General features: G+C 45.0%; 1 protein-coding gene across 2 annotated transcripts in view; it reads right to left on the bottom strand.

Moving 5' to 3' along the window:
• PPP3CA (protein phosphatase 3 catalytic subunit alpha) overlaps window positions 1-8,226 on the bottom strand; it is a 203,550-nt gene extending 195,324 nt beyond the window's left edge. The window contains exon 1 of one of the 2 annotated variants that reach the window (XM_083179032.1): window positions 7,497-8,226. In XM_083179032.1, the coding sequence (XP_083035158.1) occupies window positions 7,497-7,554 (58 nt within the window). In that variant the 5' untranslated portion in view covers window positions 7,555-8,226. The remainder of the gene's footprint in view (window positions 1-7,496) is intronic. The other variant, XM_083179031.1, reaches the window with a different exon arrangement.
• Window positions 8,227-12,174: the final 3,948 nt, after the last annotated feature.

Raw genomic sequence — 12,174 nt, 5'->3', positions numbered from 1 at the left:
TCACCGCACCCGCCGCCCGCCCCCACCACCGCTGGCCGCCCGCCCCCACCACCGCTGGCCGCCCCCACTACTCCTCACCGCCCTGCAGCTCCCCGGGTTTTTTTTAACATGGGATAAATCGCATGCGATTTATCCCATGTAAAAAATGGCACATCAAGTGCCAAATTGTATGTGAGCCTCCCGGGGAGCTGCCGGGCGGCTCGCAGGTAAATTGGGTCCGACTTGTCCCTAGGACAAGTCGGCCTAATGTATGGGGGCCTTAAAGGTGCGTACACACAGGGGCGATTTTGTGCAAAATCGCGGGAAATATGGTCGCTGAGCGACCATATTGCCCGCAATGGGAGTGTGCACCGGGTGCGCGCTCCCGTTTTTGCCCCTGTGGTGATCGCTAGTCGCAGGAACATGCTCCTGCGACCAGCTGATTACCACTGCCGGGCTCCCCCCGGCAGTTTCTTTTTCATCAGCGACCATCTCTGGTCGCTGATGTCATGTAGAAACTAAGCAATATATTGCTCAGCCATATATGGCTGAGCAATATATCTCCCCCGTGTGTACACAGCATACGACATTGTGGAGCCTGACACAGCAGGGGGGCAACAGGAGAGTGACAGCTGAGGGAGGGGGAAGAAGAGGCCAGATATCTGAACCCACCAATTAGGAAAAGGTGCAGCCCCCCCCCCCCCCCCCCCCGATGGTGCTAACCTTGTGGGAATTTGGGAGGTTTTAAAATAGCTTGCGCAGGTCAGCTCAGTGTGTTAGTCGCGATCCTGGGCTAAGAGGTCATACTCTGCCTAGGTATCTTGTGGAACGCATCATCTGCTCTGGGTGGGCCCAACTATAATCCTGTGTTGAGTGTCCAGTGCTGTGTGGACTTACAAATACAGGTTTCCTGCACTATCACGGCTGTGTGGATCCCTGTGGAATTCGGAGGACTAATCTGCTATCACCTCTGTGTGGATAAGCGATAGTTTTGCTCTGTGGAATTGGTTTGGAACTGTGACACTACAAGGACTGCCTGTTTGAACTGCTACCTGGATATTGTTTCTATGCTACATTTGCCTGTTGTTCATGTTTATTATCTATTTGTGTGTGCTGTGGAAAATAAACCGTTATTTTGGTTTCATCTGCTCGGTGTCTGAATGATTAGGGAACCCGGTATCCTCATAGGGGGGGGGGGGGGGGGGGGGGGATTTACTACTGTAACATGTGAATTCTACTTCACATGTGATGTTGCTATGGGCAACCAATCAGATCCGGTCTACTATCTTCTAGAGGGTGCTAAATAAATAAGTAGATTCTGATTGGTTTCCCATAGCAACATCACATGTGAAGTAGGATTCACATCTTAGTAAATTTCCCCCTGGGTGTTCTTGCCCATCATGTATGCACAGCATTGGAGAAAATCATGGGGCTGAAAATCGTTCAATGCATACTAGGGATGCCAATCCCAGGGCATTTTTTTTTAGAGATGTGCTGGTTCGGATTTACTCGGAACTCAAAACGGGATCTTATTGGTTATCGGCTGTCACATGTTTTGACTCAAAATCATGTGACAGCCAATAGCCAATAAGATCCCATTTTGATTTCCGGTTAAATCTGAACCTGCACATCCAATTTTTTTTTTCAATCCTGGAAATCAGGATTGAAAAAATGCTCAATCACGGGATTGGCCTCCCTAATTTAAAAAAAACAACAACAACAACAAGCACCGTTTCCGGGGGTGACACCGGAAACGGAGGGGGGGGGCAGTGGTGCGGCCTTCACTGCATGACCTCTGACCATCACGTTGCGCAAAGCAGGTGCTCAGATGCTGACCAGCATTACACTGCGCATACTGTATGTAGTCTAATCCTGAATACTCTAATCTGGATTGGCCACCCTAGGGCATACACTGAGTGATTTTCACCCATCTAAGCAGGACGCTATGGAAAGCTGCCCACCCGAGCTGTACAAACTAGGCGACTTTTTGAGCTGTAAGCAACTCCAACTGCAAAACTGAGCTGCTTTTAGCTCAAAAATCGCTCAGTGTGTAATATATCACTGACATAATAGATCACTGATATAATTGCGTCAGTGTCCAGTCCCCCGGCAACGGTCTTTATTTACCATGTACTTGTACTAATTTGCCTTAATGCTTTTGTGGCGCCATATAAATAAACAATAATAATAATAACAACCACTAAACTGAAAAATATACATAGATTGTTTTTTAACTGTTCCCAAAATTGTTGATTCTGTTAAATTAAATTATGTAAACACTAGATAATTAAACATGATCAAGCATGTTCTTTTTACAAATATGCTGATTTCTTAATAAAATAATAATGAACAAAGTTAAAATAGCTGTACGTAATTTGCTACAAAAAAATATAGAGCATGTTGGCCCTATGCTCTTGGTCCCGAGAACTGCATTGAGCTTTTAGAGCCCATCTGCAGTAACATTGTCTTCCTGCAGCTGGGTGTAGCCTGGCTAGCAGGAGAGGGGAGAAGTTGCCGTGGTAACTAACAGGCCGGCTAGGTGAGTTGAGCCCAGCAGGTGTTGAAAGTAAATGCTAGAGATACATAATATGCATTTATATAATGCATTTATATATTACCTTATATTGGCTACTTTATTCCCATCCACTGCCAATATTGGCCTCCGAGGAGAAATTATTATTTTTACAGCTGTAGCTTTAAGCTACACTCACACAGTGGCGTTACCATTATGCATCTAGATATTGAGACCATAAATATTTTCTTGGTACTTCCTCATCTTTGCAGCCACCGCTTACGCTCGAAGCCACCAAAAGGTAATATGCCACCATGTATTACCTTTAGTAAAGTTGTGGCGAGCGGAGCGAGCCACCAAGCCTGCAATGGGACAATGGCGTAGCGGCTAGCGTAACTGGCGTATCAGTAGCTAATGATAACGGAGAAAATTCCTTTTTTGGGGGGGGGGGGGGTATGCACTTTAACTTTTGAAGCATCAAATTATTTCAAATCATTTATTTTTCTATTGGCAACATTTAATTTCAGTGGACGCATTGGAAAACTAAATTTGCATGGAAATGCCCAGCAATGCTGGTCTGTGCCAGAGGTCCACACTCTACTCTTCTGAACATGCATTTGGGCTGATGTAAGCACCATGATGCCCTATAGTTCTCACTTCCATCCTCCACAACCACAGAAACATTGGTACTGCCACCACTGCTTTGGATAAATGAAGACAATAAAAGCAGTAATACTATATTATACCGACACATTTAACACTATAGTATGTCCCATTTGAAATCATTTTAAAAAGTAAAACATTAATAAACTGGTTATTGGCCCATTTAATTTGCTAAATACTCTAAAAGTACGATACCTCACAGCAATTACACAGCAAAATTACAAGTTGGTCTGATGGAGGCAAATCTCTGTTAAGCTATAGTTACTTGCTACACAATTACAGAAACTATTTAAATCAAATACAGTATTTATATTCAAGTCATACAAGCAATCCTCAGTGAAGCATACAAAACAAAAATTTCAGCCAGCGACAACAGGACAAATTTAATCAGAAGACAATTTCTTAACTTGTCTATGAGAATAACTGAAGCCCAGCTAGAGAATCACAGAAAGAACATACAATTTCCATGCAAACAACAACCTGGACTGAAATTAAACCCAAGGCCCTATAGAAAGTAGTAGCAACCACTATCCACTGTGTCAGTATACAGCCCTCATTACGTGTAACAGTGCACAACCCTTCATAAATCAGCATCTTTAAAAGGTGCCCATACACTGTGTGATTTGCAGGTGCGATGTGTTGCGCACCCCCGAGCACAACCCATCGCACAGATCGAAAAGTATGTGCAGCACATACTTTTTGAACTAGGTCCTGATCGAATCGCTTGTGTGCAATTTGCGTGCAATGCGATCTAGATCAAAGCGCATGAAAGTATTGCACCATGTATGGGCACCTTAAAAGTACTTTTGGCGCTTTAAAAAAAAAAAAATATCCAATATTGATATCCAAATAAATGTTGCACGTCTATAAATATACTATTTGTTTTCACCTAAAAACACCTTTACCTGTATACAGTATTATCTGACAGTTCTAACTTTGCATGCAATACTGGGGGGTATTTAATGCCACAGCGAGCGGCCGGCATTGGGGTTAAACAGCGAGGATTGCTGAAAACCAGCGATCCACGCTGTTTAACCCCCGCGCCGGCCGCTCGCTCTATTCAACCTTCTGGGGAAATCCTTGCCGTCACAGGACGGCGAGAATTCCCCAAAACAGCGAGACCCGCGGCTGCTGCAGAAAACTCGCAGCTTTTGTAGCCGCGGGTCTAGCTGCTTCTGGAGCCGCATCCGCCAATTCCCCCTCGCTCAAAAAACGGAGCGAGGGGAAATTGGCGTATGAGGGGGCTGTGTTGAATGCTGTCAGGGTGAGTGGTGACAGCGAGCAGGAAGCCCTGCTCTCTGTCACCACTCGCAAACAGCATTGAATACCTGCCATTGTGGGAACTCGGGTAGATTTATTAAACTCGGTGAAGTGATAAACTGTCTGGTTTTTATCACTGGCCAATCGGCTCCTACCTGTGAAGTTACAGGCTTGGTTTGAAAAATTACAAGTAGGAGCTGATTGGCCGGTGATAAAAAACAGACCGTTTATCACTTCACCAAGCTTAATAAATCTACCCCTAACTTCCCTCTTTTTATATAATGGCAGGAAATAATCCATGAATATAGATATTTACAGTCTCTTGGTAAGCAGAATATATCCACCCCCAATAAAAAAAAAAAATATATTTGAAAAAGTTTCTAAACCCTAAAACCGAATGAATTTTGCCTAACCTCTCTCACACACACTCTTTATCACATACCCTACTCTAGTTCCTCCTTGAAGTAAAGAAACTCCACTGTTTCCTACTTAAAAACAGGAATAAACATGAGTAATTTAAATGATGCATATGCAAAAAATACTTTTGGGCTTTGAATTGCCAAAGTGAATATATCAACAAAATTATGCACTGGCTTCTGTTTAGTTACCAACCCCACTCTTAGGTCACCTGATAAATAACCCGGTACACAGTAGGTGTGTTGTTACAGTGGATTCCACTTTTACACATATATTATTAATGTCCTTAAATAAACTACCACATTCTTCTCTTCAGCAGCCAAGAAATGGCTATGACTGCAGGCACAGAGCACAGCATAGCTGTGTCTAACATGCATACAGTACTGTACCACCTGTAGAAAATAAATCTATACAATGCAAAAACTCTTGGAAAGGTATTTATCAAAGATAAAATTCTGAGAGACAAGTACCAACCAATCAGCACCTGCAATTTTTCAAACACTGCTTGTAACACGTAAATTAGAAACGGATTGGTTAATACTGTCTCACAATTATAACTCTCTTCAAGCTTTAATAAATACCCCCATTAATATTGAATTTTTCAGAACCAATTACCGAGGCAAGTGCTATCAAAAGTCTCCTGTTATGTTTTCATACACAGAATCGAAAAACCACAGTCGTACACAGCATTCATTTTGTGTGACCAAAATCAACATTAGTCCAAATGAAATCCACAAATACATTCTGGGCAAGATATCAATGATCAAAATTCACCTTTGACATACTGTGAATAAAAAAAAAAAAATGCAATAAAGTACTTCTGTTTTTACATATTAATAAGCCTGTGTATCTTGTTCTACTGTTAATAGCAATTCAAGTTATTTTCTATGGTGTCTTAAGTGAGCTGAGGAGAAACAGGAGTTAAAAAAGGTAATCATCTGCAATTTTCGTGGGTGGCTAATCATAATTATGATGTAGGTAAGCAAGGTTTCCAAAAAAAAAGGAAAAAGGATTAAAGCTGTTCAACCAGTTCCTAATTATGCAATTTTTTTTACGGTATACAACAATGACTCAGGGTCATAAGAATGCTGCAAGCCCAAAGCATGACATTTTCAATATTGATATAGTGAGGTAGACATATATACATGTTTAAGCATATGGCTGTAATGCCAACATGTATTTATTTACCGATAGGCCATACCAGATGACAAGCAAAAGACCCAATCATAGAATAATAAAATAAAATAAAAAATAGATATGTTCCAAAGCACAGACATCTAACCTGCCATAGAAAATGCAAACATATTCTATCATGCTAAATAAACATTCTATATAAGCAATGTTTACAACCATACTATTATCAATATCAAGGATGAGTCTATATGTACGCATGCAAAATGTGTTGCTTCATTATATGTATTTTTGCTCCTACAGTATACACCAAAATGTATCCCCATAACAGTATATATGACTTCAAACACCCAGAATAAAGAATAGCGATGCTAATCATAAGGGTATTTCTATTAAGAAGTATTGTATCAAAAGACACTGCTCACATAAAGCAATATGCAATAATATTGTATTGAAGGCCTCCACTGGCATCGAAGGGGTTAAGCATGAAAACTTATAAAGTGGTAGGTACAGCATGTATAATAATGGAAGCGGTCTCTGGGGGAAACACCAATTTGAGGACATATATTGACTGCAGGCTTTTCTTGAGTAATACAGCTTCCTCCAGGGCATAACCCAATCCCTGTACCACATTGTAGTAACTAATAATTCATATCATTATAGAAAAATCTGAGCTACACTATACTCATTATAGAGAACATCACAATTAGTCTTTGTATAAAAAAAAAGGTATTTTTTGCAGAAAACATAAAAGCAACCATTTGTTGTGAAAGATGGAACCTCTGGTGTTATACAGAGCATTGGAATGTTACAACTGTATATATCATATGTTGTGATAAAGACACCTTCTCCCCTTAAAAAACAATGCACGGGATAACCACCACAAATAATGTGCATCTAGCACGCATCCATCCATGATAATGAAACTGGGTGAGAATTCTGATAGGTGCACACATACTGCTAGGATACTGAAGGCGATATCAAATAATTCATTGAGGCCACACTATTGGGAGCAAATCAGCATAATTCAGCGAACAATCTGCCGCCCACACACATCTGACATGTCATTTCTGCAGCATTGTAAGAATTAGACAGAATTGTCATAGTCCCTATTTTGTAGATTAGGGAATGAGACTCTGAGATCCTCCCCTTACAACCTAACACCACCCCACCCAATGCCATCCTAATGATTCATTTCACTGGTGGTAGTGGGGAGTACAATGGGCTCCCTGGCACTTGTAGTGAGTAAGGGGCCAACGACACGACAGAGCAATGGCCACATACTGACACCCCAATAGTGTAATTCTGCCTGGTGTGTATGTGCTGCTGGGAGGATTGTGCAGTCCCCACCTCCCTACACAACCACAACCCCCCTCCCCAAATACTGCAATGTAACACTGAGCCACAACACCACAGAGCTGACTGTAGCTGCAGCAGCAGCAGCCTCCCCCTCGCCCAGACCCCCATATGCAGAATAAGACAAGCACCATCACACAGCAGCACAGGACACCTCCATTTTCCGCAGCCACCTTACCTTTCACCGCCCTGTCCAACGTTGACAACTTGGGATCTATTGCCTTGTGCTCAGACATGTCCAGATGGAGGGTGCACCGCGTGTGATACAGAAGCTGTCACTGGGCTCAGTGTCTTTAAATCCCGTTTTAGCGACAAAGTTTCTGTCCTTTCCTGCGGATCCTCAGATATGGTTCTCCAGTATGAAGAGAAGGAATATGTATATCAGCAGCAGCCCTCCCCCCAGATACAATAATATAAAAGAATAGACACAGATTGCTGCAGTTAGCACTGAAATGCAACAGCCTATCTCCAGACAGAGACACTGCTACACTGTATTCCCTGACTGCCTCCACGCACTCACCCTCTCCCTCTCACACAGACACACACACATACATGCATGCACCAAAGGCACTAACACTCGCTCTACACCATCAGCTCCCAACCTATCCTCAGCCACCCAGTTTGGGTTACAACTCTTGTCCCGCCCCTTGCTCAAGCTCTCCCAGCTGCTATTGGCTCAGCTGTTCCATCAATCAATAGAAGGAACCCTTTCAGGTATTTCCCTTCCCTAGCCCTCAGTGGTGTTACTATGGCTCTCTCTGCTGTCACTTGGGCTGCAGACTAGGAAGTGGAGGAGGAGTGGGAGGAGGAGGGAAGCACAGTGCTGGGAGCAGCCTGGCAGCAGCAGGGAGAAGCCCCAGCAGCCACTAGGAACGATTCCTATGCAGCAAACACACAACAGCAGCAGCAGCAGCAGCAGCAATCAGGCAGGATGCTTGTGTATGTGAATGCAGCATGTTATCTGCTCAGAGATTGGAGGCTCTCTTAAGGCTCTTCATTGGCCGCCTGCAGTCTCCCCCTTATTGGCTCTCCTGGATGTACTGCCCAGCTTGCTTCCTGCTGGATTATTATATGTATGGTGGCTGTTTATATTATACAGACAAATAAATAGTGTGCTTATCATGGCTGGTTGACGGGATTACTATAGAGACTTGTATGTGTGACTGCTGTTCTGCAGGAATGTGGCTTCCTGGAACCATCTGTCAGTTAATACATAGCTGCACAGTACAATAAGAGATACATCAAAGCATAAGATGGGGTCACTGAGGACACCTATCTGCCTTCATCTGCTGAAGGGATCTGTAAACATGTTTTACTGAATGATGCAAATCTTATCTGCGTTTTCTTATTGTGTGTATCTTTCGTTGACAGCATGCAGTTTATTTTATGTTGAATATAATAATAATAAATAAATATATATTGGTCTTAAGAAGAACTGTGTAATTTAAGTGTTTATTTGTCTATGGCGTTTCGGCCTGTCTTCAGGACACACCTTAAGTTGGAAGTAGGCCCGAAACATCGTAGACAAATAAGCATTGAATGGCACCTTTCTTATTAAGACCCGAAGTGACGCTCATTATTGGCAGCTACCACAGACCACTTCTCAGCTCCTAAGCTTTCTGGCTGATGTTTTGGTCACTTTTGAAAGCTGGCGGTGCTTTCACTCTAGTGGTAGCATGCAGAGGCGTAGCGATGGTGGAGCACACGCTCCAGGCGCCGGAAGATAGCATGGCGCCGGAGCTGTGCTGGTACAGCCAGCTCGCCCGTTCCCCCGCTCCCCTGCCCGCTGTGACCGGGAGACGGAGAGAGACGTCCACTGCTGATATGTAATATTCACTTCTCACGGCTGGACCACTAGCCAATGGGCGCTTGCGGTCCAGCAGCCGATCAACTGGTGGCTGCTGGACCGCGAGCGCCTATTGGCTAGCGGTCCAGCGCGGAAGATATGAATTTTAAGCAGTGCATGTCTCTCTCTCTGTCTCACGGACACAGCGGGGGACAGGACAGGACGCACACTGGCAGGGGGAAGGTGAGCGGCTGGCTATGTAGGTGTACTCCCTCCCTCCCTACTGCAACTGCATCCACCCTCCTGCAGTCACCCACCCTCCTGCATTCAAACCCACCCACAGTCACCCACCCACAGTCAGCCACCCACCCACCTGCAGACAAACCCACCCTCCTGCAGTCACCCACCCTCCTGCAGTCAAACTGCAGTCACCCACCCTCCTGCAGTCAAACACCCACCCACCCTCCTGCAGTCACCCACCCTACTGCAGTCACCCACCCTACTGCAGTCACCCACCCACCCTACTGCAGTCACCCACCCTCCTTACTGCAACTGCACCCACCCTCCCTACTGCACCCACCCTACTGCAATACTGCACCCACCCACCCTACTGCACACTACTGCAGCCCACCCTGCTGCACACTACTGCACCCACCCTCCTGCACCCACCCTGCTGCACACTACTGCACCCACCCTCCCACACCCTACTGCCATCATCCCCCACCCTGCTGCACCCTACTGCCCCCACCCTACTGCACCCACCCTGCTGCACCCACCCACCCTGCTGCACACTACTGCTCCCACCCTCCCTCCCTGCTGCACACTACCGCTCTCACCCTCCCTCCCTGCTGCACACTACCGCTCCCTCACTCCCTGCTGCACACTACTGGCGGTGCATTGAATTGAAAATAGCGGCAGGGAGTGGGCCGCTGCACAGTTATGTCCCCCTTGGCAATGAGCAAATTCAGTCCCCCTTGGCATCGAGCATGAAGCCCCTTAGCATTGAGCATGTAGGTAAGTGGCACTTTTGTGTCAAATGTGTAATGGGCATTGAGGAGTGTTATATAGTATGTCATGGGCATTGCGGAGTGTTATATAGTATGTCGTGGGCATTGCGGAGTGTTATATAGTATGTCATGGGCATTGCGGAGTGTTATATAGTATGTCACGGGCATTGTGGAGTGTTATATAGTATGTCTTGGGCATTGTGGAGTGTTGTATAGTATGCAATGGGCATCATGTGTGGGCTTATGTGTAATTGGAATTACAAAGTTCACTAAAATGTGCAATGGGCATTACGGTGTGTGGTATAATGTTGGTCCGTATCCACTTTTCACTGCGCAGGAGCCTCACCTACTACAAATTGGTGGGGGCGCGAAATATGCCCTTGCTCCGGGCGCCGTGGCAACTAGCTACACCACTGGTAGCATGAGATGGAGTCTACAACCCACGCAAGTGGCTCAGGTAGTGCAGCTCATCCAGGATGGCACATCAATGCGAGCTGTGGCAAGAAGGTTTGCTGTGTCTGTCAGCGTAGTGTCCAGAGAATGAAGGCGCTACCAGGAGACAGGCCAGAACATCAGGAGATTGGAAGGAGGCCGTAAGAGGGCAACAACCCAGCAGCAGGACCGCTACCTCCTCCTTTGTGCAAGGAGGAGCACTGCCAGAGCCCTAAACAAAATGACCTCCACAAATATGCATGTGTCTACTCAAGTGGTCAGAAACAGACTCCATGAGGGTGGTATGAGGGCCCAACGTCCACAGGTGTGGGTTGTGCTTACAGTCCAACACTGTGCAGAACATTTGGCATTTGCCAGTAAACACAGAGATTGGCAAATTCGCCACTGGAGCCCTGTGCTCTTCACAGATGAAAGCAGGTTCACACTGAGCATGTGACAGAGTCTGGAGACGCCAAGGAGAACATTCTGCTGCCTGCAACATCCTCCAGCATGACCGGTTTGACATTGGTTCAGTAATGGTGTGGGGTAGCATTTCTTTGAGGGGCCACACACCCCTCCATGTGATTACCAGAGGTAGCCTGACTGCCATTAGGTACCGAGATGAGATCCTCAGACCCCTTGTGAGACCATAAGCTGGTGTGGTTTGCCCTGGGTTCATCCTAATGCAATACAATGCTAGACCTCATGTGGCTGGAGTGTGTCAGCAGTTCCTGCAAGACGAAGGCATTGATGCTATGGACTGGCCCGCCCGTTCCCCAGACCTGAATCCAATTGAGCACATCTGGGACATCATGTCTCACTCCATCCACCACAGACTGTCCAGGAGTTGGTGGATGTTTTAGTCTAGGTCTGAGATGAGATCCCTCAGGAGCAGGCATTGCAGGCAGGTCATACAGTGCCCAGGCATTGCAGGGAGGTCATACAGGCACATCGAGGCCACACACACTACTGAGCCTCATTTTGACTTATTTTAAGGACATAACATCAAAGTTGGATCAGCCTGTAGTGTGTTTTTCCACTTTCATTTTGAGTGTGACTCCAAATCCAGACCTCCATTGGTTAATAAATTTGATTTCCATTGATAATTTTTGTGGGATTTTGTTGTCAGCACATTCAAATTTGTAAAGAACAAAGTATTTAATAAGAATATATCATTCATTTAAATCTAGGATGTGTTATGTTAGCATGGCTATTTTTCAGCAGGCTCCAGCAGGAACTGAGGCCCTTATTCTAGTTCACTCTTTCTGACAAAATATTTCTTAGATGGACAAAACCATGTGCATTGCAGGTGAGGCAGGTGTTACTTGTGCAGAGATAATTAGATTTGGGTGGGGTTTTACACCTGCCTCACATGCAGTGCACATGGTTTTGTCCATCTAAGAAATATTTTGTCAGAAAGAGTGAACTAGAATAAGGGCCTCAGTTCCTGCTGGAGCCTGCTAAAAAATAGCCCTGTATGTTAGTGTTCCCTTTATTATTTTGAGCAGTGTATATATACATTTAAAAAAAATGGCACTCACTGGCTAGGCATTTTACAAACGTAATTTATATAGCTATAGATATCGCATAATCGATAATGTCCATAAAAACAAATAAATGGGTGACAGACA

The sequence above is a fragment of the Crinia signifera genome, chromosome 1, assembly GCF_055691185.1.
Source record: "Crinia signifera chromosome 1, ASM5569118v1, whole genome shotgun sequence".
NCBI classification, from domain to species: domain Eukaryota; kingdom Metazoa; phylum Chordata; class Amphibia; order Anura; family Myobatrachidae; genus Crinia; species Crinia signifera.
The sequence above is the reverse complement of the archived record's forward strand: the minus strand, read 5'-3'. Positions and strand labels throughout refer to the sequence as shown.